At 38.4% G+C, this 27,486-nt stretch overlaps 1 protein-coding gene across 1 annotated transcript; it reads left to right on the top strand.

Moving 5' to 3' along the window:
- Positions 1 to 1,167: 1,167 nt before the first annotated feature.
- Positions 1,168 to 25,350, top strand: LOC139731739 (5'-nucleotidase-like). Its single transcript, XM_071642625.1, has 8 exons — positions 1,168 to 1,572; positions 10,158 to 10,371; positions 11,632 to 11,817; positions 13,960 to 14,163; positions 15,449 to 15,685; positions 16,828 to 16,983; positions 20,023 to 20,232; positions 23,787 to 25,350. Exons 1-8 carry the CDS (start codon positions 1,216 to 1,218, stop codon positions 23,966 to 23,968), a joined length of 1,746 nt encoding a protein of 581 aa, XP_071498726.1. The 5' UTR covers positions 1,168 to 1,215; the 3' UTR covers positions 23,969 to 25,350.
- Positions 25,351 to 27,486: the final 2,136 nt, after the last annotated feature.

The raw sequence follows: 27,486 nt of genomic DNA, 5'->3' as shown, positions 1-27,486 counted from the left end.
ATGTCCTTCCTTGTCACACCCCACCTTCCTCGTGACAACCACCATCTATCCCAACCATGTTTTTTTTTTTTTTTTCAGTAAACTGATTTTTTTTTTCTCTCGATATAACTACATGTATTGTATACATCAGTGCTTCTCAACCAGTGGGCCGCCGAGCTCTCGTAAAGGAGAGCTCCGATGTCGTCAAAAAAAAAAAAAAAAAAATGTATTTGATGTAACAGGGCCTCAAGAAACTCTGTAGGAGCCAAAGTGATTAGAAGAACAGGCACAAATCATAAGCATTCACTTGAATTTTTACAAAAATGAAAATTTTAATACAATTATCTATTCGAAAAGAAATATGTATGTTACATCATGATAAAATTATCATTTTTAAAGAATTCTATCGATCACTATAAAAGCAATTTCCGGCCCCACCTAAGACAAACTAAACAAATCAACCCTAATCTTTTTTTATCGATTATTTGTTGAAATTCAAATGATCAAAACAAAATTCGGTGTTTTTTTTTTCACACACACACACACACACACCCTCCGTGCGTGCTTTCAGCCCTCAGGTTTCACTTAACACACTTGAATAAATCTGACCTATTGACGCGTAAATAGCCATTTTTTCTTACACAATACAATCTTGATGCGGAAGTGATGGAAAAGCAGCAGCAAAATAGCAATACAGTTAATACAAACACACACATTCATATAAAATATTCCATCATCGGCTTCCATCATATACAAATTGTTTGTACACTGACGAATGCATTCCAACTGTTAACTTTTAACCGTTATATTATTCATTTCTTCTTTACACTCCCTATGTTATTATTATGTCATCACAATGTCATATCAATAAAATTTGATACCGCCACTTCTAACCCTCCCCCTCCTCCCCTCCCCCCCCCTCCCCCCCCCCCCCCCCCCCCCCCTCCCACACACACACACACACACACACGAACACGTATGATAACTACAGAACTCCAAAGTTCTGTGATGATAACACGGGCGCCATAAGACCAACCACTGATGATCCCAGTGACAACGTACTGCACCTGCCAGCAGCAAAACACCCACACGCCTAGCGCCTGCGCAGCTTGTGTACAGGAAAACCTATGTTTGTTAACGGAGTTACCTCAACGGGCTGTGCCGGTCAACAAGCCTAGAGCCAGAGGACAGCGATTACTTTGAAATCAGTGTGGATAGTTGTAAAGGAATGACAATATGGTGAATTTAGCATTCACTCGTGTATTATCTATCGCTATGACGATATGTCTAATAGTATTTAAAGACACGTCTGCGTTTAACTTGACCGTTTTGCACACAAACGATTGTCACACGCGCTTCGTGGAAACAGACGTGAGCGGCCGAGTCTGCACCGCCGCGCTCCGGGAGGCTGGTGAGTGCTATGGAGGGGTTGCCCGTCGAGCGACTGTTGTCAACAGAATACGATCGAGGGATCCGGGCGAAAATGTTCTACTGCTGGACGCTGGTGACCAGTTCCAAGGGACCGACTGGTTCGTCGTCTACCGGGGTAACGCTACCGCCTACTTCATGAATATCCTCGAGTATGACGCCATGGTAAGAATAAAGATGGAATATGTTATAATCTGTCAAGAACCAATAGGGCCTTGTAGACTATGTGAAGTGTAAACGTTGGACCTAACACTAACACTACAGTATTATACAGTACACTAGTGTAAAATCTATGAAGTAATATTAAAAATTGCAAGTAGACCCTAATATTACTTCAACACTGGTATGGTACAACTAACGGTTATACAAGTAATTTTAGTGGAATAGCTGGGGAGGCAAAATGAGATGAATTGAACAGACTGTATGATAGTAATAATAATAGTGAGACTCTTATAAAGCGCACATTTCTACCTAAAAAAGATACTCAAGGCGCTATAGAACAGAGTACATATTGTGTCACGTTACAACAGTATCACAGAAAATAATAAGACAATAAACCAACAAACATATATAGTCCTATACGTACACATACTATACATACAGATATACAATATTTTCAATTCAAATTAAAAATATATGTCTTGAGATTCTTTTTGAAACTATCAATGGAAGATACTTCTCTAAGAGATTTTGGTAGGCCATTCCATAGTTTTGGGCCCATATATGAAAAATCCCGATCCCCCCAATTATGCTTGATTCGAGGTACCTGTAATTTTAGCGAGTTTGATGAACGGAGATTACGTGGTGGTTGGTGAAGATGAAGAGTATTTTGAAGGTAGACGGGGCAAATTTACGCAATGTACGGTAAACAAGAAGAAGAATCTTGAAGTTAATGCGTTTTTCTGCAGGAAGCCAGTGTATGAAGGAAGAGAGGTGGAGGGAGAGAGAGAAGTTAAAAAAAAAGGGGTGGGGCACTCATGATTTTTTTTTTTTTTTTCAAATGAGATATTGCTACTAAAATAAGAAAGAGCATTATATACATGTATCTATGACTCGATCTGCCAGATAATGAGAAATCAGTACTGAAATATGAAAGATCATACAAGTTACAACCAATATATCTGTGACCTGGGCTGCAGCACAATCAACAAAAAGGTCGCCACACAGGGATTTTCAGTTTTAAGAGTAGATTATGAAAGAGCAGACTTCAGCTCTTAAGTAATGTGTGACTCAATTCAAATGGACTCTCCTTTACCGTACCTATGTAAATATTGGAGAGAAAGTACCCACTCTGAAAAAGTGTAAACTAAAGAAAAGAGGCTCTGAATTACAAGGGTCTATTCAAACCCTTGATCTTTTACCAGGCTGTGCTAGCTGTGCAATGAATGGGACAAAAAAAAAAAGAAGAAAAAAAAAAAGAGAGATGTAAATCACCATGTAGCACTAACATATTGGGATCATCAGATTAAGCTGAAATTAAGTGTGCCCTATCTGCACATTCTGTCCATGACTACCAGTATTACCAACTGTCAAAGCAGTAACATCCTTTCAAAAGTTATTAGAGTTGAAAATGAAGAGTGTGTATAAAGAGGATATCAAAGAAATAAGAAAAGGGCCTCTTGATATACCTAATCACACCGATCTAAAAAGAAAGTAGTCTAGAAAACTTTCCCATTTATTTATTAATCTCAAATGTAAGAATACGTGTAGAAGAATAATGCTCTTTCAGAAAATATGAAATACTAAAGATTGACTAGGTTGACCCATGATTTTCACCTTTTTTTGAGTCCACACGTAGAATCCAAGTGGTGTGACTTTTAGTTGGTTTTGTGATGCATGCTCACATACACTATATTGCTAATATTGTAGGAGGAACCCAATGTTAATTTAACGAAAATTGGTTTTAAAATGGCAGATATATTCAAACAAAACGACCCTAATACAAGGTGGGACCAACTTTTATGAGGATCTCTTTGTTTTCCTTTTTTTATATCTCAGCCAATTCAAAATCAATTTTTGTCATTTGCTCATTGAATTCCTCTTAGAATTGTATGCCCTTTTACAACATTTCATAAACTGGTTTGTAAGTATACTCGTAAAAAAGTTTAAGTTGAAGCTGAATCCCCACCTCAACCAATACTATTTTTTCATCCCTTTAATATTTTTCAACCGGCTTAAAAGGCCAAATGCAGGACCGAAATTGGCCTCGCATTTGGCCTTGCTCCGGAGGTGGCCGCGGCTCAGCCGCGGCCGAGCCCGGCCTTTTCTCAGTGTAAACGCAAACTGGGCCAAATGCGCGGCCAATTTTAGTCTGGCTTCCAAACCCTCTGCCTGTATTATTTCGCTATTCAGGATATTAACCCCCTCAACGTCGAAAGCTAGTATAATTTAAGGTGGTTTTGTCCTGCAAAGGATTTTTCCTTCGGCAAAGGCCTTTGCCCGAATGGTGACTTCGTCGCCACGGAATCCAGTTGGCAAAGGGTCTGAAAACCAGACTATACAAAATTGTGTTTGTTTACAAGCAGAGCGCAACTATGACAAAATATTGAAAGCTTTGAATTAAAAGCACGGCCGAGCCCGGCAGTGTAAACGGACAAAATTGCGGGGCTTGGCCCCGCAATTGAGGCTGGGCTCGGCCGCGGCTCGGCCCAGCCCCGCACTGTAAACGGGGTTATACTCAAGCAGGATTCCAACCTAAGACCTCCTGATCTCCGGACAGGCGTCATCTCCACTACACCACTGAGCTTCCACCCGACAGCAAATGTTGGTTCTAATCCTTAGCATGTAGTGGGTACTGCAGAATAAATTCTTCAAATTTATGGAATTCTTTTGTTGAGAGGTTTTTATAATGCAACTGACTGACAAATTGCCCTAATCAATAAAGCACTGAATTCATGAATTTTGATATCAAAACCCTCTTTTTATAAGTACACAAGCTTTCAACTGTTGCCGGTTAAAATTGTTTGTGCAAGTCACTCATGACTTCCTTTCAGAGAACTTGTGTTAACTTTCGAGCAGGAAATAAAGCTTTGTACACTGTAGAACTGTGCTTGAACTTTTTTTTACTAAGAGTGCCCCTCCATACTCTTCACAGTGAAAATATTATCTTTACCACTAGCAACATATTTATTCTCCATCATTTCATGGGCTTTTTGGGATATAACATTACTGTTGAGGGAGAAAGATATGCAGTATTATATTCCACACACTAAGAATCTTGCTATAGGATTGGTCAAGAGCTGATCACGTGATAGAGCGCAGTTTTGCCCATCACATCACCTGAGAAGAACTAGGTCACTTGATAGTACACAGTGCAATGCACTTTCCCTTCAGTGTCGCGCAGTGCGCGCAGCAAATTCATTGTTTTGTCATCTATAAAGACAGTTGTTTGTTATGCTGATCTCTGGCAGTCCATACAGTCTTAACGCGAGATGAGTACAACGCGCGAAATAAAAGTGCGTGGCACTGTGGACTATCATTAAATAGGTCGCTTGATAGTACACAGTGCAACGCACTTTCACTTCAGTGCCGCGCGGTGGGCAGCAAATTTATTGTTTTGTCATATACGCGCACACGTAGCCTAAGCCCTAAGGATACCTAAAGACAGTTAAAACAGTTTCAGATGTGGAATAAAATGGGAATTTCTAGGACCCTAGATGTGGAATATAAAGCAAATAATCAACTTTTAGTTTCAGGCAATGAGACAAACTATCACTTGGCGATCTGAATGTGTACGCTATCTTTCCTCAGCTGCGCTTCGGAAAGATAGCTACATCCAGATCGCCTCGGAAATGATAGTTTGTCCCATCACCTTCACCAACGTTGATTATTTGCTTATCACACCATCTGTATAGTCCATAAGGATCTTGCTTGGCAAAAGAAGAGCCTGGAAAGAGGAGAGTTGAGGAGGGAAGAGACATTGGGAGAATGTAAGGAAGGCAAATAGCGACAAGTGAGGGGCAGCAGTGAGCTGGAAGTTGAAATTTCACTCGTGGAGATGGGAGAAAAGGGAACAAAGAGTCATAAGGGAGAACGTGAAAATCAGGAAAATGGTTTGGACATCGGTGGGAGGAGAAAGGTAAAATAGAACTTCGAAGGGAGGGGGGAGAGGGAGGAGATGAAGGTTGGAAAAGCATGGAGCTAAGAGAGAGAAGTGAGGTAGATGTGAATGTCCGACAGATGTTTGATGAAACCAAGGGGAAGAAACAAAGTCAGTGATTGATGTAGACTATGGAATGCAGAATCAAATTGATGAAAGGAAAAATAGATTGGAAAGGAAAGTGGTCAGTTGAGGAGAGATGAAACTACAGAGTATTGAGAGGGGAAAGAGAGATAGCAAGAGAGGAATGGAAGCTGTGGAGGAGAAAAATAAATAATTTGAGTTCAGTCCTGACAATGTTCCTTTTGGAGAAAAGAAAACTAAGTGAGATGATATTAAGTTAAAGTGTAGTCTTTAGGGGAGAATGTACTAAGAATTAACCTGTAAATAAACTATGAAATTAGAGGTGGTCCTGAAAAAGATAGTTGGGTTGTAAGGAAACAGAGATAGGTCGTTCCGATAGTATATTATATATATAGTGCATGAGGCTGAATGCACTATAACAATATAAGCACCGACAAATTCTGAATTTGCCCCGAAGGCCAGTTATATTCAATGAGGCCGCAGGCCGAATTGAATATAATTGCCTGAGGGCAAATTCAGAATTTGGAGGTGCTTGGTACTTGTTATAGTGCAATAAGATGTCATGCACTATGTGATATATAAAATAGCATACATACCCAGTCAAGATAAGCCTAGATCATTTCTAACAGTTGCACGTGTCTACACAAGCAATAATACCAGTTTCTTTGAACCTGTGTAGACAAAATCCTGAAGATCCAAATTCAGCTATAGAGTCTAGGGTCTACGTGGTTATATCTAAAGTTTTCTAGGCCCTACGATAGGTTAGGCCTAGGGCCCTAGGGGTCCTGGCCTAACGTTTTTATACTAGATCTACGTACACTGTACTGTACGTCACTTACGAGCAAACAGAGCTAGTTAACACTTGACCCTACAATAGGTCAACTAACAGTAACACGTTAGACGCCCTACTTACTGCACTGTGGGTCCAGGACCAGGACTAGATGATGTTTTGTAGGATTAGGGATCTACTGGATTTAAACACAAGGCTCGTGCCAGGCCCCATTGCTGCACATGCGGATTCCGAGAGTGTGTTGTGAATGTCGTAGTAAAGTTCATAGCGTAGCGTGATCAAAGAGCGCTTAGCGTATACTGTACACACCACACGCTGCCCATTTCCACGGCGCACTTCCACGTAGAATGTACGGAGAAAGCGGCACAAATCTTGGGTTGACTTGCTCAGTAGGCCTAATATCCGTCGGATTGATTCCTTTTTCAGAACAGTAGGAGTCCAAAATTCGTAGGGCGTATTTGATGGCATCCTTTGTGTCCTTATTGTCTAAGATACTGTTTATATAGATCAGTCTCTCTAAAAGTAGCGAACCTGTTCATTTCAGCTTCCATGTTTAAATCTACCGCTGAAAGTCAAGTCCCATCACACAGATAAGTACTAAGTTGCTGGCATAGCCAGCCTGCGAGAATTGAGAATAACGATAATATCGAGCAAAACATATCGCGGTTGGGGCGCAATCGCGTTGATAAGGTGCGGGATTCAAGTACTCGATGATTAAAATGAGGGAGCAAAAACCGATATCAAATCGATAGTGGGTTATCGTTTGCAATCGTTATATTTTGCGTGCACTATAACTTTTGTCGTGCACTGCCGGCCTGTATTATAAGTATGTATGCTATTTTATATATATATATATTATATTATATTATATTATATTATATTATATTATATTATATTATATTTATATATATATATATTATATGTAGGAGGAAGAATGAAAGAGATACAGTATAAGTAGAGGAGAAACAAACTACATTGTATAGTATAAGAGAGAAAAAGAAGTGGAGTGAAAATGCTTGAAAGCAAGAACAGAGTTAAAGTGAACCAGTACCCTTAGTAGTATGTTTGCTATTGTAGACTTGAGACATGTCCTCTGCAAAATATTAGAATTTATTGTCACTAGAACAGCACAGGGTTTATTCAGATATCGTGCATTGAAGGGTCTCAAGGAATTGCGGGAGGAGTGGGTTAAAATATGACTGAAATAAAACTGATGATATGAATGAAATACTTCATAACATTATAAGCAGGGTTTGACAGTAGTAATTACCCGGGGCTACTAAAAATTGAACGTTGGCCCCTAAACTTCCAAACAGGTTATCTTTGGGTTGCCCAATCAGGCGACAAAGTTTCAGGTTGGATTTTCACATTTTTCTTTCATTCAGGACCACTCTTCATCAAGCCACCAAAATTATTAATGTGGAAGATTTCAGTGGTGGGAAAGAGCCTCCAGTGAAAAGAATTAGTGTGGATCTCTGCATTAAAAGAAAGCAAAGTAAAACACACTCAAGATTTTAAGGTGTTCAAAGTTTGAGATAAATGGCAAATGTTAGATCAAATGTCAAGAAGTGCTTTGAATCGTCTTGAGATTATATACAAGGAGGTTTGTGTCTGTCCAAATATTGTAGATCGTTTTGATTGTCAAAGCAGCCTCAGATGGCACGTTTGTGACACCTCTAGTCCACATTTTGTTTACCGGTAGACTGAGTGATTTTAGGCTGTTCCACAAAGACAGAATCATGGTACATTGACCGCTTCCACATGACTGCCTTGTGTACTTTACATAACACAAACCCTGACTGTTTTGTCACATTTGGTTTTGCCTTTTTTTGTCCTTTTGTTTGTGAGTCCAGCCCAAGGATGTTGACTTTAGTATTGTCACAACCCTTCTTCCCACCTCTTAGAGTTTGCTTAGTGTATTTTTATTTCAATCTGAAATCTATTAAATCTGTTGTATCAAAAACTGTCCCAAATATTTGTCATCCAATTGGGGATCTTTTCATTCCTGTGCGTGGTAAAGTGCAATGTACAGCAATACTCAGAAGATGGACTTCTTTTTTTCTTTTTTTTTACTATGAGATACCAACTGGTGTATTTGATAGCCTTCTACAAATGCATACCTGCCAACTGTTCAGTTTTGATCTGAATATTCTAAGTTTTCACTGAAAGAAAATGTGTTAATTTTAGTGTGTTCTGATTTTTTGGAAATATCAGTTAATAGTAAAGTATATGAAATTTATGAATGTTCAGATTTTTCACTAATTTTTCTTTGTTTGGACATTCAGATTTATACTCTGGGTTTGCAGGTATGCAAATGACTACTCTATCCACTGTATAGTGTACATGTTCTCAGGTATTGATGGGTTAAAGACAGTAGTATACAAAAAAGAAAAGAAGAGAAGTACAATGTTCATGTACTTGTACGAGCTAGTACAGACCCTGTAAATTTATGTGTTTGGTATACACTGAGATACATGTATTCATGTTGCATCTTTAGCTGGAGAGGAGTAATTCTCTGTGGCTGGTCCATGATGTGGATTAGTTTCATGCACCTTTGTTGAGGGAGACACCAAACAATCTTTTGTGGGGCTTAAAAAAACTACACACAAAACATATCACAAAACATCTTAAACAGAGGGAATGTGCTGTGTGAGCTCAAAGTCTACATCAGTGATAACAATGAAGTTGCTCCTGTGTGCAGCTGAACTACAATGTACAGACCATTCATATTCCACAATGAGCTCCTCAAGTGTACGTGTCCAGCCTGTAGTGTGATATGCAATGTGGGAATATCTATATCGATCTACTAGTATCCAAACATGTTGCGAATTCACGTATTGGCTCCAATTTAACGAAGAATAAACCGGTAATGCAATACTTCGCCAATATAGAGTTTATTGAGCAACTCAAATTTTCGGTGGCTTCCATCCACCTTCTTCAGGAGTCTCGACGCGGAATGTTCTGACATTGACATTCCGCGTCGAGACTCCTGAAGAAGGTGGATGGAAGCCACCGAAAATTTGAGTTGCTCAATAAACTCTATATTGGCGAAATATTGCATTACCGGTTTATTCTTCGTTGATCTACTAGTATAATATATATGCAGTGTTCTTATGTTTTTATTTTGAAGTGCTGTTGCAAGGGTTCATATGTAAGCAACTTGCTATAAGTAAAATTGACAATGAATATGTCTTAGTTGTGCATGTGTGTGTGCATTTGGAAATATCGCTGTCCTGTAGTCGCATAGAGACATTAATCTATTTTTGTGATATGCACCATATAAATATGGTTTATTATTATTATTGTGCTCTGTAATGATCTTTGATAATAGCAGTCAGGTACATTTGTACCTGACTACTGTTGTTGTCATGCGAAATTGGGTAAATGAATGAGGTTGACATTTTTCCTAAAGGGTAAGATGTTCCCTCACAACATAATCAAAGTCATGATAATCACCTATTATATAATTGTATAATGTTTAATGATAATAATAATAATGATAATAATAATAATAATAATAATAATGATAATAATGATAATAATGATAATGATAATGATAATGATAATAAAAATAATGATACAGAAAATAAGTTCTTCTTTATCCAGGGTAGCCTCTTCAGTATTTTCACTGCTCTACTAGAGGGCCCTGACGTCCTAGTGTAGCCAGGTACCAATTTATCAATACACCTGGGTAGAGAGGGATTATGTCCTACATAATGTTTTTATTTGATAACATGGTCTTGCTATGTTGTTCTTATGTGCTTTGTTGACACGCAGTGTCTCGGCAACCATGAGTTCGACAACGGGATCAGCGGCCTCCTGCCCTTCCTCAAGAATGTGAGCTTCCCCATCCTCAGCTGCAACATCGACGCGTCCAGCGAGCCTCGCCTCCAGGGCCTCTTTGTCTGCAGCCATGTCTTCGAATTCAGCGGGGAGCGTGTGGGTGTGGTCGGGTACACCCTGCAGTCGACGCCCGACTTTGCCAAGACAGGTATGTGGGGGAGACTCCTGAAGTTGATATGGGGAGAAATGTATTTTGAAAGATCAGGTTCAAAGGGCTTTAAATCTGACTAGGATCATTTGGATGAATTACATGCTGATATGATTAAATGTACATTAAAAGGAATGTAGCATCATGTCAATTATAAATGATTTGCCCCAGACTTCTGTCCAACACCAATAAAGAGTTCATATACTTTTTTGTTTAGATGTGCCTCTGGGCATTCCAATTTTTTGTGTAATAAGGAGACAGCATACAATTGTATGTGATATGAAAAAGCATACAATTCTAAGAGGATTTTAAATTTATTTGAGGAAAATTGTTTTGAAATGGATGAGATCTCCAAAAACAAAGATGTCATATTAGAATCCAAGGCCCACCTTTTATTAAGACCACTTTGTTTTACTTTGTTTTTTGATATCTCAACTATCTCACCAAATAAACTTTGAATTCCTCATCGAATATATTTTATATTTTGTATTAGTACACTGTATATGTTTCATATATATTTCAAAAGTGGTTTCTAATCATCTCTCAAAAAGTTTAAATCTGAATCCTCCCTCAACTGAAACTACACGTATACACGTGTATCTATACACATTCCTTTTTGATAACAATTGCAAGTGGTCTGTAGTACAAGAAAGATGACATCTCCTTGTACATTAATATGATCATTACTTTTCACTGTTTTACATGGATCAGAGGCTCATCAGAAGAATAAAAGAGAAGTGGCTGTAATACAAAATATGGTACCAATGTCAGTGAAGCAAAATATTATAAATCTGTAAATACTGTATAAATTGTAACTGACTACACCATTACATAGTAATGACAAAATTTGCCACCCTTTCTTTGTTAACACCAAAATTTGTGATGCAGAGTGCTCCTATTTTGGTTTATTATGTTTTGTGTCCATTTCATGTAGGCATACATGGTGTGAAGTCATTGCTCCCAAACACATAATATGTGCACACACATACAGTATACTGTAAAGCAGGATTTTTTTTTTTGCGAAACAGAATTTTTGCAAATTAGAGCCAACAGCTTTTTTCACAGCATGAAATTTTCACTAATTGTCACTGGCATTCGATATATATTGTAGACAGGCACTTTTGCATACATTTTAATGTCATGAATCTTGACTCTTGTGATATTCACAAAATCAAAATGCAAATGAATATTCCTTGTTTTACAGCAAATGAATATTCCTTGTTTTACAGTATATTGTATTACCCTTTATGTGGTCAACAGAACAGCTGACCTTTGGCGAGGAAATTGCGGCCGTACAAAGCGCCGTGGATGGTCTTCAAGCCTTGGGTATCAACAAGGTCATCGCCCTGGGTCATGTGGGATTTGCCATGGATGAGGAGGTGGCTGCATCTGTCCCTGGTATTGATCTTGTGATTGGCGGGCACAGCAATACCTTTCTCTACACAGGTAATACCTCTAGAATACCAGCTAGGGGTTCTTTGGATCCCAGTACCAATATTTCTAAAGATTTCTAACGGTCTTCTTGTTTCCAAATAGCCAAAAAAGACTAGGTACTCGTTTGACTCTGATGCTGACTATTTTACCAAAAGTTTACTGGTCTGCCTCTGTGGAAGAAATCAGCACTCTCCTCCTCCTCCCCCCCCCCCCCCCCCCCACCAACAAAAAAAAAGTAAAAAAAAAAAACAAGCAAAAGAATGAAAGAAACCACAAATCTTGTGTCAAATCTAAAAAAAGCCATCATGTCATCTGCCTAACCTAAATATTGTTTGAGCAGAGTATTCGAAATTTCTTGAAGGCTGATTGCAACATTGACAGTGTCATTAGAGAGCTTTATTTCCCATTTAACAATCACTTGCTTCCTCCGATCTCAAGCTTATATTGTCTCTCTTTAACCCTTCTCCCTTTCCTTGTTTTTGAGTATGTCTATTTGTTGTTTTAATTATTATTTTTTCTTTTTGCATTTGACAGAAAGCTGTAGTATTTAAGAAATTACTAGATAACTGCCATTCTGAAAGAATTAAGGAATCCCTAAAAAAAAATCTAACAAATAAGAATTAAAATAAAACCCCCAAATTCCATTTTTTTTTCTAAAAAAAGAAACACGTCATCTGGCTACCCTTAATCTTATTGGAGCAAAGTATGTCTAATTTCTGAAAGGCTAATTGCAACAATAAGAGTGCCATTAAAGAGTTGCATTTTCCTGGTTTTTTTTTTTTATAGCAGTCAGTTTCTTCCTGCAATCTCAAGTTCGTATTTGCTTTTTAACATTCTTTGTCCCCCCCCCCCCCCCCCCACTTCTGGTTTTTGAGCTTGTTTGTTGATTATTAGGTCTGCTTTTTTTCTTTTTCTTTTTTTTTGCATTTGATTGAAAGTTGTGGTGACTCCCAAAGGAAATCATGAAATGACCCTACATCTTCGAAAGAATTCAGCAACCACTGAGAAAGCAAGCTAACAAATGAGAATCTAAAAAAAAGAAAACAGATTCCATGTTTTCTAAAAATAGAAACATGTCATCCGGCTAACCTTAATATTATTGGAGCAAAGTATGCCTTATTTCCGGAAGGCTAATTGCAACATTAACAGTGCCAGTAAAGAGTTTTATTTTTCCATTTAGCAATTGCTTCCTTCCTCCAAGCTTGATTTCGTACTATCTGTTTTTGAAATTCTGCTCTCCTCCCCCACCCCCACCATCCTACTTCTGTGGTTTCTGAGTGTGTAATTCATTGCTGTAGTTCATATTAGTTTGGGGTTTTGTTTTTGAAAAATAGCTGTGGTCATTCCCAATCAAATCATGAAATAACCTTTAAACTGTTAAAGACTACTGTGGTAATCCTGGTTATACTCTGGCAAATGTCTATGCAAAATGCATGTTATAGCAACATCAGCTCATCCTCAGTGAGTTAAACCATTCCATACTGAATTCTGAAATGCCCATACAATTCAATACGCAGGCCAACAGGTTCCTGTATGGAACGGGTTAATACATCTGCAAGGACCACCAGAAGTAGGTGTTGGGCCACCGTTATTTAAAGGTCGTGTTTACCTTTGGAAGCAGTGATTTAACAAATGTTCAAGATACCACTTTTGATGCATATGTGTAGGTCAGTTGTATCACAAATCATCCTACTATATGAAATTTTTGCAATCAAGCCCACAACATAAGGAAATATCACTATTTTTCTTATCAAACCATAAAAATCTTACTGTAAACGCTTTAGTCTGGAAACATTTTTGTTATAACTATTGTTCACATTCTGTATATTTAACAAGACCGGTACTTAACATCGATTATACTGGTTCAAATTTTGACATTGGTTGTTACTATCCCTAACTCACATTTTAGAACTATTTTGAAGCACTAATGCTGGGTTTTTGTTTCATCTGCAAATGGTAAGAAATGACATGTTTTGAATCCAATCAGACCACCAAGAATTTGTGAGTATATATGTTTTGTATGTGTTTTTACTTGTCCGGAAAGGGGAGAATAACTTACAGCTCACTGAAATGTGTGCATTTCAACTGAATGCCACTCTTCTTTAGGAAGCTGTTTCCATAAAAATTTTCAAAATTCTTTTATTTTTGTGGCAGGGGATGCCCCATCAAACCAGGAGCCGATAGGACCTTACCCATTCATTGTGCACCCAACCTATGACACCAGTCTGTCCATTCCCGTGGTGACCGCCTATGCGTACGGAAAGTATCTGGGCTATCTGCAATTGGAGTTTGATGACAATGGTGTGGTCACTCGCTACTCGGGCAACCCCATCTTACTGGACAATAGTACTGCTCCCGGTGGGTATGCAAGGACCTACATTGTATAGCATTTCTCAGACCGTAGGAAATATTATCAGCAGTCATCCGAAGCAACGTATATCTCGGTTTTCAATCAAATTTTAGATATTGAGATTTTCAGTCATTTCGATAGTGGACATTGCGTTATACATATTGTGAAATTTTCAGTTTCTAACTTGATGTAATTTTTGCGTAATTACATCGTATCATTTCACTGTGTTCATTTCCCCATAGGCGTGCACGTTAAAAAACGACGATATGCAGTCCTCACCTTCTTGTATATATGACGGTTATGATGACTGCAAACATAGTGTGCGTGGTCAACCAAACTGTCAGAAATTGATTGGGCACGTTGACTTTGCACATAATATTAGTGATTTATGATGGTCCAGTGACTGCAAGTACTGTGTGTGTGGTCAACAAATTTGTCGTATCATAATCATGGTAAATGACAATGGTCTGTGCAAACCAAGAAAACATATATGTAGCTCTCTTGCGATTTCTCACATAATTCCTAAATATACAATTTGACAAAAACATCACATGTTAAGAGTAAGAAAGGTATCACAAAGAATAATTGGAAATGCCAGACTTAAAAGTGTAGCAGTAATGATTGAAAAATGGGTAAACGTGATTATTTTGAAATATCATTTGTACACGAAAATTGCATATTGTGACGGGTTCAGATGACTGCCGAGGATATGTGAACTATTGTATACAGCAAGTACAGTATTTATTAGGTCCACTTCTTTTGCAAATCAGGACATCCCCAAAATTATGCAAATTGTTAAATTCACCATTTTGGACTACAGTAATGAACGAAGAAATGTATGTGTGCTTGTTGCATTCATATTGGAATAATTTGCGAGTAAATTCTGAGTTGCTGTCACTGTTTTGTGTTCAATAGTCATGCCTCTACAATGATGTAGCCACTTGTAATGAAATAAAACAGATTTCCCATACAATTTACATCAAAGCAAATCTTACCTTTTTCGCTGCAACTTTGCTCATTATATATCCAGGGAAACAAAATCTATAAAAGCTACGTAAATTTGAAAAACACTGTGTTTTCCAAAAGCACGACTACATTACTGTCTCAGAATAATGTGGCACACATGAGGTTTACACCATGGAACACGAAGAGTTCATGATTATAGGTTCTGTTTTGCCAATTATACATGTACAAGTACCTTAGTGCCAACCTGGATATATCAAAACCTACAAAGGCAAAACACATACTCAGTACGTTTTTATTTGCTCGACTGGGTTTTTTCTTACTCTGTAGATCCCTATGTCCAGTCCGAGGTGGACGCCTGGCAGATCCGAGTGGACGAGGTCTCGACAGCCGTCATCGGCCACACACTGACACCCCTCGAGGGCAGCTTGCAGATCTGCGGAACGCAGGAGTGTAACCTTGGCAACATGATGGCAGACGCCATGCTCCTCTCCAATGGCATGGAATGGAACGATGCAGGGATTGCCATTACAACGTCAGGGAGCATCGCCTCTTCCATAGATCAAGGTCTGTGGGAAATCTAAAGATGTGTCTTGCTGCATGTGCTACATAATACGTGTAGTTGTGATTTATATTGCACCAAATTCATTAAATGAAATGATCGAGGCGCACTTGAAGGTGAAAGGATGAAGGTAAGATAAAATGATGAGAAAAGTTCAAATATTATGAAATGAGTAATGTTTTTCTTTTAAACTCATTCTTACAATTCATTCAAACATGACTCTGTTGATGACACATTTCTTATGTAAGGTGGTAATGAGTTCCACAGTGACAGCCTAGCATGTGGAAATTAGGGAAAAAGAAATATTCAGGGTTTGAACTTTGTACTATGATTTAAGATCCCTGCAGTGCTACATGTAGATTGATGTAATGAGAGACGATTTCTCTTTTTAGTTGCTTTGTATACACAGTCCCCAGAGATATCTTGGGGATTGTTTATCGTCAATTCTTTCTCACTAGCAGTGCAGTTTACATTATAAAGGACTGAAGCATTTGCATTCTCTTCCCGTTTGCCACCTTAACCCATTGAGGATGGGCTGATTTTGCTACAACATGCATTTCCCATAGACCCCTGCCCGAGTATACTCAGGACTCGTCCTTCAAGGGTTAAGCTGCTGTTTATCCATGGCTTTGTCTACCCTCCCAGGATATGTGATCTTAGAGGAAATGTGTAAAGTACTACAATGTATGTAAAGGTGGTAAAGATACAGAACTGAGTGTGTATCAATTATGTGCATTTTTTTTTTTGGCAATGCCACAAACATTTGCAGGGCATTTTGCTATTTTTGGCACCCAGTAGCAAGGATTAAAAAAAGCATGGAAATATATTCAATTTTTTAATGTAAAATTTCGTATCAGGGCAATTAATCCCCAGCTAAAAACTGGTTAGTGATAAGGTTAGTGTAAAGATTAGGGTTAGGGTTAGGTTTAGGGTTTAGAGCTTGGGATAGGGTTAGGATTAGGTTCAGGATTAGGATTAGGGTTAGGGTCAGGGGAAAGGTCTGGGGTAACTGCCCAGGGGGTAATTGCCCTAGACCCATAAAATTTATATGAAAAACAAGCCCCTCTGGCAAACAATGCAATGACACTGTACATGTATGTGTTTGAGAAAGCTGTCAAACCTGTCTCTAATACTTTCCTTGTTCCAGGCAACATCACAACGGGTGACCTGATCCTCGTTATGCCGTACGGGAACACAATAGACCTGGTCCAGCTCTACGGTTCCCACCTCCTGCAGCTCTTGGAGGTTCCCATGATGTCCTTTGAACCCTCCAGGCCTACCTATGGATTCCTGCAGGTCTCAGGTGAGATCATGTAACTATGATGATAATGATGATTAACAACAATTAAATTAAATAATGATAACTTTGATGATTATGATAATGCTGATCTTGTTTTTAATAATAATAATAATAATGATAATAATAATAATAATAATAATAATAATAATAATAATAATAATAATAATAATAATAATGGTGATGATGATGATGATAATAATAATAATGATAATAATATAAACAAATTATTATTCTTATTATTATCATTATTAACATTATTATTATTATCATCATCATCATTATCATCATCATTACAAGTTTCATACCTCAAACAAAAAATGGTAATTATTTTTCTAATGTAATATGGGTATTATGACAACAATAGCAAGAATGATTATATTAGCATTAACATCTTGTCTTTTTAATGATACTTGAGGGCAACACAGTGCCTCGACCTGCACTTTTTTTTTGCTTTGCAGAAGTTTTATTTGAAGAAATGGCTGCAAGTATCTCAAAACTGCAGTAACTTGTAGTTTACCACTCACCATATCTCACACAGGTCACACGTGAGATCATAAAGTGTATTAAGGTAACTTATGTCTCTGCAGCATCACACTGTTCATCATACGTCATGGAAGTGTGTGCAGAGATTAGTGAGGCCATGCCACTGGGTTGATGTACCAATCGATGCACTTTAAAGAAGTTTCAAGTGATGTTGATCGTGGCATGGAAGTCCCCGCCATTGCAAGGATTTGCAGTTTACCCCACTTCAAAGGAGCTCCATAAAAAGGTTTTTAACTTGTGAAGAAGACTGCCACTGAGTAAACTTTATCATGAAAGGGCGGGGTCGTTTGAAAAGTGATTAGCCAAGCTCATCTTCCATATAAACACTATCAAACAAAAGTGCAACTCACGTCAAACTGAAGCTGATTGTAAACTACCATACAGGACTTTCAGTTGATAAGTGCTATCAGCAGGTGTCTTCTAAAATTCTGCAGCGTCCTCCCCTCTCCACAAAGCAAAGGGACAATTCAAAACCAAGTCTGAGATGTGTAGCAAACACAAATGAAGTGAAAGTTATACTTATATCATAATATCTCAGTCCAACAGATAGGCATTCTATGACAAGGCTTTTAATATCTGAGTTATACAAATAGTGAATGGGTTTTGAGTGCAATGGTACAAGGTTTGGCACGAGGTGAAAGATAGTGGTGCTCTCGAGTTGAATAGTGCGCCTCATCTTTCGCCAAGTGGAAAATCCTGTTCCATTGCACGAGTAAAGACTATACACTATTTGTTTTATACAACACCTCGAACGTCAACAGATGTTCCCCACACAGATTCTTGAATTTAGCACAGAAATGACAACCATTTTCCGTGAAAGATGAATGAGTAGCCGCACAGTCACAGTCACCATGTACGTACATGAACGCGGAGCCAATTGGTTGAAGTTGTTTAAAAAATGAGTGGCAAAAGTGCGCTCTTGTAAGCGTGCGGCAAATGTTTTTTTATTGTGACATCAGAGCAGTGCGATGGAACAAAAACTTTGAGTCAATCGTGAGATTAACATGGGAGTCAATGGAAATGGATGACGGCAGCCATGCGCTGTCCAATTTTGCTCAAACGAAATTGCACGGCTGACAGCCACAGCGTGCGATGGAACTTTTAACTAAATGTCATGTGATGGGCAATCGACCAATCGGATAACTACATTCTTTTATAGATGTTGTATGATATGCATTGGTTACTAGACTTTTGACAGCTGACAAACATTGATCACGTCGTACAGTATCCACAAACCATTGAATGGAATGATTCTGTCATCATCACCCCACTGATGTCCAGTCTTCCCTCTCACTCTCCATCAGCCCCATGCCAGCACACACTATCTAACCACTACCTCTTGCCCAACGAACTCACATAAACACTGTTTACCATTTTCCAAGTAGAACTATCCACAACACCTCACGTCTTCACCGTAACACAATTAAACCTCAATGTAACTGTTTGTAAATACATATCAGAATGATTCACAAGTTACTCTCAACAATCAAAGTGTGCACTTCTCAGTAAATACATGCTGTCTCTCTATGCTGTGTCCTACACCAAAACATCAAAACATTTCACACATGTCCACATGAACGGAAAGAAATATGGCCCAGCATTTGACAGAGGGTAACATGTCAAAATCTGCCTCGACATTGCTCTTGTCACTGGCGAGTAATGGCAGCCCTACGTGACACTTCCTCATTGGAAGTAGATTTGAAGGACAGGTTCACCCAAATTTTGTTATGTGTAGCTTGAGTGAATAGAGCAGTACTAACGGAACATAGTGTTGACAGTTGGAGGAAAATTGGACAGTCTGTTCAAAAGATATGAATTTCTAGAATTTTAGTGCTGCCATTTGCTGGGTGTTATGACTACAACAGTTTGTGACGTCACAGCAGGCCAACAGAATTCAACATACTGTAAAACGTGATATATTCGCAGCATGGAAATTTTTGTGAATTATAGCTGATGGCCTTTTTTGTGGCATGAAATTTTTGTGAATTGCCACTGGCATTCAATGCGTAATAGTGTAGACAAGAACTTTCGTGTGAAGGTTAATTGCGCAAATCTTGGCACTCTCGAAATTGGCCAAATTAAAATGCGTGCGAATATTCCTCGTTTACCGTATTTTCTCTATTTCTAGCGAAATAAAAGAGACTTTCATCTTTCAGAATCCAGAGGGACTAATATCACCTTCAACATTTGTCAGTAAGAAGTTTAAGGAATGTGTGCTTTTTGTGAAAGATTAACTTTTGTGGATTTTTCTTGATATTTTCTTTATATCATTATCCTACTGTGATGTCACAAACTGTTATAGTCTTCTTATACAGTGATGGCTGCACTGAAACTCTACAAATACATACCGAGGTAACTTTCAAACGCATTGTCCAATTTTCGTATCTTCCTTAAACTTTCATGATGCGTTCTATGAATAATTGCTACATTCACTTTAATAATCGACACATATATTTGGGTGAACTTGTCCTTTAAAACCCTATGTCGCCTTTCATGCAGGCATGAAGATCGAGTATGACCTGACGAGGGAGGATGGGGACCGCGTTTATCGGGCCCAGGTGCAGTGCCAGGACTGCGTGGGCGATGGCAGCGAAGAGTTCGTCGACGTCGACCCTGATGAGCTGTACTATGTGATCATGAACAGCTACATGGCTGGTGGCGGCGGCGGCTTCGAAGTGGTGCGCGACAACAAGGTGCAGCACATCAGCGGTAAGTCGGCTTCGCTATCAAACTTGTGGCTTGCGAGACCACCTGATCAGAGTGCATATCCACTCTTAGGGAGCATTTCATGAAGCGTTTTGACAGATATTTTGTCTGACAAACTGTTAAAAGCTTCTGAAATCCTTGCATCTGATTGGTGGAGAGCAAATTTGTCCGACAAGTTAGCTCTGATGATTACATTTGAACGAAGCAACCAGAATATTTGGAGCGTTTCATTAGAATGAGACTTTAAGTTGTAACATTTTGAAATGTTACAGCATGACATGTTTTCACAGAACAGGTAATAAGAGGCACCCAAAATTCGCCAAATCAAATTGGGGAAGTATGTCACTGCCTTCAATACGAGTGTCCCTCTTACAGGTCCCATATGAAAAAAGAAAAAGGTTTTACTTGAAATCAAATTATTCTGTTGCAAAGGTGACTTTCAAGGGGAAAGAGTTACAGTTTCTAAACATTACATATTTGAATTTTGAATGAGAATCTCTGATCTCAATGTTGCTTTATTTACTGCCTTTGTGTATTAAAAAAAAAAAAAAACGCAACTTTCCATTGTGTCAATCTACCGACCACACTGGAAGCCTACAGCAACCGCTCAATTCGTACACAAAAAGCAGCCCTTGTAGACAGCGCTAGGTGGCCACAATAGACAGTTTTTCAGCCAATTTGATTTCATCTCATATTATCTCTAGTAGATATCACAGATACAGGTGTGCATCACCTGTTAAGAATACAGACAGTCGCTGTACATCTGTTAAGAATACAGCAGTTGCGAAAGTTTGCGTACTGTCTTATCTCATTAGTTGATGAGTGCAAGAAAACAATGAAAGCAGTTTTTTGTGTACAATGTCTGTCACTTTCAGTTTACAGCATGTTTGGCCCAAAAACAAGAACAAAATATGAGAAAGCAAAGAATGTGAGATGTGCAAATGTGCATGGGGGGGGGGGGGGGGAATCAATTGGCATGCTATTTATCTCCATGAAGAAAACATGTGGAAATGTATAAAGCTTACATATGTGAAAGATAAATCAAGAATTGTTTCGTCCTGATTCCATTCCCATTTTCACTTTTACACTACAAAATTGTCACCCTACTTACACATTTGAAAAAAAAAATTGAATTCACTATTACTAAAGCTAGCTTTTTGTCTCAGAGCTCCACAGCATACTTAAGTTTTGGAGGAAGTGGATCGAAATCAACTTTGAGATACAGCTTCCAGAACATTATCAAGTCAGTGCATGATTCAGGAAAAGAAAAAAAAACCTCCTGTAGACATAACACGTAAACTTGGCTGATTGTTGTACATTGAATTTTATTACAATTGTCAATACGATGACATCTTCAAATTTAAAAACAATGATGCAGACTCAAAAGACTCAATTGTCCTACATTAAGTATAATGTGACATATGCAAATTTGGGAGAATATCAAGGAGAAAAAAATAGTGATATGTGCAAATGAATGTCAGAAACATTAAATCATAATGTGGAATGAAATTCTGTTGTAAACTGGGTTAATGATGACGCTGACGATGCCAGTCTCCATGAGTTGAAATTGCCATGATTTATTGAGCAAATCAAACAGTCCCAGTCTGCCGATATATGTATAAACTCCGCATTATCCTCAGCTACATGTCGAATACAGAGTGAATAACAGATACAGGCCTATTAACTATTCAACATAGCAGAGCTCGTAGAGAATACATTTGTATGTCCATTCTCTCTCAAGTGAAAATGAAGAACCCAGAATCAAAATTAATCTGCGTCATTATATTCACATGAAAAATAAAAGTTGCGTTGTGCCCATGCCATCCACACGCACACTGCGCCATTGGCATGGACACAATGCGCCTCAACGCATTGACGCAACAATAACATACCGCATATTTCCATTTACCACAATTCAATTCCACATTTTTATTTTAAATGATAATATGATGTCAGCTCATTGGTCTGAAATATGGATACTTGAAATGTTATTTAAGTTTCACTCGGTTTTGGAATATGCAATAAAGACAGAGATTAGCCTTCCATTTTGAGGAGCTATGACAAAATAAAGGTATCTTATGTTTTTTACAATATTTGCGCATAGACTTGCACACAGAATATTAGATTTAACGCACACTTATATCATTGTTATCGGGCAAGATTGACCGGAAACCAATGGATACTACTACTGAATGTATCAGAAATCCATATCAATTGAAGAAAGTGCATTTTTATGTTGCCTATGCGTTGTTCACACGTTAACGTGTGGATTGACGCTCACATTCGGAAATTTTTGAAACACTTAAATTTGTCTGAAAGGTGTAGAAAATTGGTCGGGAAGCCGTTTTGAGCATTTTAAGATTTTTACACACTGTACATGCACATACTGGCACAGCCATGATGGACCTGTGTGATTGGCATCTAATAGTGCAAAAAGATCAGACATGACTTGCTACGGGAAGTTGCTATTCCAGCAAAAGTTGCCATCCCAACATCCTTCATGAAGTGAGCCCCTAAAGTGATGTTGATGTGATGTGATGGCCTGACAAGAGCGTTGCTTTACCTGGCGCCATGACAACCTGCTTCATTATGTGTTCTTGGCCTATTGTATACGCCGTATATTTAGCAACTCTAAATTTTCACGAATCGGGACTTCCCGACGATTTCGCGAGTGGTTAAATTGGCGATCGTGGAGTACTGTATTGAACAGAGACATCTAAATGCATGTGCATCACATTCTTTTCTGGATCAGAGTTATTTAATTTTGCATGTCTTTAATTTCGCAAATAGCATCTGACTCGCGAATTTCGCGAAAATAAAGACCTCACAAAATATTTGGCGTATACAGTATTTCAGGAAGGCATTAGATACGCATATGTACAATTTTTTGGAGACAAAACACATTCTCCAGATGGGCTTTTTGTCAGAAGATGATGAAGTTCATCTGATAAAGTGGCTGTCCATAATGTCCATTAAATTCATGTCCATTAAGCCACAATTTGCAGTCTATTAAAAAGTGATGATGTTGTGCAGACTTGTGTATATTGAATATGATTTTTGTCACATGACATTCGAAACTCCCGGTTTAATAGTACCCGCGCACGAGACAAGACATGATTCGACGAGACAGGATTCTCCGCAGAGCCCAGTCGGTTTGAAATATTGCAAATCCCACAAGGGAGAGGGCATGTTTTCCAATAAAACTCCATTGGAAGCTTTTATACTCTTTTAATAGTTTCCTACCTACCAGTATTTAACAACTTTTTGTGCCAACCCCTTCAACCCAACAAACATTTCCTGATACAATTCATATTGTTCATTGATTATGATAAGCCTGTAATTATGTTATCCTAATGTGTAACACGAAATCAAAATGTACCTTCAATCATATGTTTCATGTATGATTTTTGTGTGAAATTTTCTTCATGAAAGAGTTGCAGAGACCAATGAAATGAAGTGAATAGATTAGCCCTGTCTATAACTGGGCATGCAAACCATGATTTGCACTTATCATAGATTTAATGTATTTTATATTCACACACCATACATTATTCCAGGGATCAATGACGTGGACGTTACATCAAGCTACATCCAGGCCATGTCCCCACTGAATGTCACCGTGGAAGGACGGACCATCATCTACGACCAGGACTACAGACCCGGGGCTGGACACATTGTGAAGCCGTACGTGGCGCTAGTCCTTTCACTGGCACTAATGATGTTGATACGACTTCTGTGAGACTTTGCAAGAGTATGAGAGCAGCAGAGGGCGCATTGTTACTCTGTAAAAAGTGGAAATTTTCGCAGTGTTGATATTTTCGTTCATTTTGCGCAACCAGAAACTAGTGCAAAAATAAAAGTGCTGCATGCAAATAATTTTTGCGTACTACATATTCCAGTAGTTAATGTTTTAATTCGCAGAATTAAAATCATGCGAAACTAATCTTACCCGGCCGAGCGCAAAAAATTACTCGCGTGAAAATATCCACTTTTGCAGTACTAGAAGGCCACACATATGCCAGTGTGTGTTACTTCCCGTGCACTTAAACTCTGTACTGGCAAATGCTCTTTGATATTCTCATGTTGTGTGTATGACTAACAGGGCTCGATCCTAGCAGTGGCCCAGGTCCCACTGGCCACATGAAATGACAGCCGAGCTTTAGACATTACCGGCTAGGTTGCCGAGCTGACCCGCTTTAAAGATTGCATGATAATCATCAACAACATGTGTAGATACGCAAATAAATCCTGTACATTTTTCAAATGCGCATGATGTCCAATCTACTTAACTTTAACAAGATGTTTTAGAGGTGGAATAATCCCAAATCTAAACTCTCGGTTCTGAAATAAAGGGAATTTTTTTGGTAAAAAAGTAATGACAAAATTTATTTGCATGGTGATGAAGTACTTGTATCATGTATTTTAACTTTGTGTATTCATATACACCAGTAGTAATTGTTTTTAACACTTGTTCTCACGACGATAGAGTATACTGTGCAAATCATTTCTATCATTTTATTTCACTCCGAGTGCTAAATACAGGTATCACCACTAAGTGCTTATTGTGAGTACTAAATTTTGAATGAGAAATTTCTGTCAACAGTTTTCAGCATTCCATGGATAATTCAGATCTACTCTCGGTCTGATAGCAGACAGTTTCCATGTGTCTGTTTGTTGATGTGTGTATTTTTGTCAATCAGCAACTGTATGTGCTATATATTTAGCGAGTCTAAATTTTTGCGAATCGAGACTTCCCGACGATTTTGCAAGTGGTTTAATTTGCGATCATGGAGTACTGTACTTAATGGAGAAATGTACATGATGTGTCACATTCATAGCGGGATCAAAGTCATTATTTTTGCGTGTCTTTAATTTCGCGAATTGTACATGACTTGCAAAATACTGTATACGCCGTTATTTTCGTGAGGGTTTTATTTTCGCGAATTTCGCGAGCTTCGGGCTGATTGTGAAGTTAAAGACACGCGAAAATATTACCCCGTCATACCTTATGTGCAAATTTATGACAAAATGCATCCAACGCTGGCCGGACCAGATCGTGGCTGTGCTTCGTTACCCTACGCAAACGAACACCGGCTCGATGTGGTTGGGTACATGGGTGAGGCCTAGGGATGCATGTAGCCCGACCAGACGCAGTGTGCGCAGGGCCGTGCAGACGCCATGCACAGCTAGGTGTGGCTAGCGCGACACGTCTTGTGTACAGCGATACACACATGATGCATGTAAAACTTTCGCTAGCGCTAGCGCTAGCGCAGCTCTGAAACTTTGTCGTCTATTTGTTGCAACATTTGGTAGGTACTGAGTACTTGTGAATGCCGTAATTGTTTCGTTTTAGAAATCTTCTACTATGTCGTTTCTATTTTCATGTTTGGGAAGTCACAATGCAAATGGAAAAACGTTACGAGTACGTTGGCAAGTGTTTGAACGTGTTTCTCGGGCTTGGCAGTAGACCCTACAACTACTATCAATTGCGAATTTAACAACACGCGAAAATGCCACTGATACCATGATTCGCGAAAATATTGGCGTATACAGTATGTGAAAATAGAAAACCTCGCATATATTTGGTGTATACAGTAGTATGTGATATTTAGTGCTACGATTTAAATGGTGATGATATTTTGATGAATGTGACTGGGATAATGCTATGCACATCTGATATGTGATGGCTAAAATTTTGTTGCTCAGGTGTAAGTCCATGAGTGATATAGCATTATAGCATATGCAAAGTATGTATATATAATGTAAATATCAATGCTTTTATCTAATAGTGAAGTTGCCAGGGTAGAACTCGGCATAGAACATTGTGAATTATCAGAATTGATCCCCAGTTTTGCCAAAGCATCATGTTTTAAGGTGAGAAGGCAACTTGTACAAACTCGCCAAGGATCTTTTTTTACCTTCTAGTTATAAACAAGGTGCCTTTGCAATTTTGTGCAAGTTGCCTTGCTACCTTTTTGGCCCAAATGAGGTGCCTATATTTGATGAGTTTGTTCAAGCCACCTTCTGGCCTTTTTGGGCCAAAACAAGGTGCCTTGGCAAGATGTACAATCTACCTTCTTGGAGCACTTTTAAGCCTGTGTATGCAAGATATTGCAATCCATAGACATATTAAATATCCATACTGTGGGCAGACTTTCATACAATATCTCTGAAAAGTGATCATGGAATGACTGTACAGTTTCAGTTACCTTCAATTTTTTAGTAGATAGGAAGGGAAACTTTGTTGTGTGATGTTAATAAGCCAGTTCGGGGTTCCAGTTTGAGCATGAGCAGAAAAAGGTCATTTGTACCGAGAGACAGGTTGGTTTTTAATTTCACTGAGATAAGCATCTGTAATGCTATGATTATTCATGGATGGTGCCTGCCAGTACATCCACCTGACAGCAAGCCTGGTATTTGGCAATGTTAACAGAAAAAGTTTGTTAATGTATTCAAAACAGCACAATGAAATAGATGCTTCCCAAAGTGTTGATTGACGAACCATTCTGGTCACTTCATGATCTACACAGGTTCATTCTTTGTTAGAATACGAGTTCCATAAATTGCTATGTTGGGCAAGCTGCTGCATTATGTCTCTTTGAATTTAGTGAAGTGCCTAACCACCTGAGAAAAATGAAAGGTCATTTGTACCCATGTGCACATGAGCTATCTCCGAACTGGCTTATTGCTGCAGATTTAAAAAAAAATAATTTATACAATCAAATGAAACTATTGAAAGTTTAGTAATATACAAAAGTGAAAGTTCAAAGTCAAACACGTTTTTATCAAACACTGACATCACTCATAATCACTTAGGCAAATTAGATTTTGATGTGATGTCTGTCCTCACAAGTATTGATGAAAATGATAATCATGTAATGATTTGCTGGGTTGTTTAATATTAAACTTAATAACTATACCCCCTCTTCTTCATAAAGTCAGCTTTGTATAAATCACAACTGTTGGAGTGCAGTGTGACAAGAAAGATGATATCCTGTATATGCCGTGTATTTCACAGGGTTTTTTTTTTTTGCGAATTTCGCGAGTTAGGTGCTGTTTGCAAATTTCAATAATTTGCAAAAAGTATTAACTCTGAATATGATGTGAATGTGATAAACACATGCACATTGCTCTATTAATTACTGTACTCCACAATTTGCAAATGTAACCACTCACGAAATTGTCAGAAACTATCGACAGTCAGGAAAAATTACTGGCTATATATGGACCCAGGTGTATGTAGTCTTCTTGCATCCA

This window comes from Diadema antillarum, unplaced genomic scaffold, assembly GCF_040938485.1.
Source record: "Diadema antillarum isolate AM-2024a unplaced genomic scaffold, OU_Dant_1.0 scf00000022, whole genome shotgun sequence".
NCBI classification, from domain to species: Eukaryota; Metazoa; Echinodermata; class Echinoidea; order Diadematoida; family Diadematidae; genus Diadema; species Diadema antillarum.
This window is presented reverse-complemented; position numbering and strand designations above follow the sequence as displayed.

What these genes read in the sequence shown, in the direction of transcription:
- LOC139731739 (XM_071642625.1), top strand. Translation starts at nt 1,216, where the DNA reads ATGGTGAATTTAGCATTCACTCGTGTATTATCTATCGCTATGACGATA. An exon ending in GGACAATAGTACTGCTCCCG is followed by an intron (nt 14,164 to 15,448) that starts GTGGGTATGCAA and finishes CTTACTCTGTAG; the next exon opens with ATCCCTATGTCCAGTCCGAG. An exon ending in CGCCTCTTCCATAGATCAAG is followed by an intron (nt 15,686 to 16,827) that starts GTCTGTGGGAAA and finishes TCCTTGTTCCAG; the next exon opens with GCAACATCACAACGGGTGAC.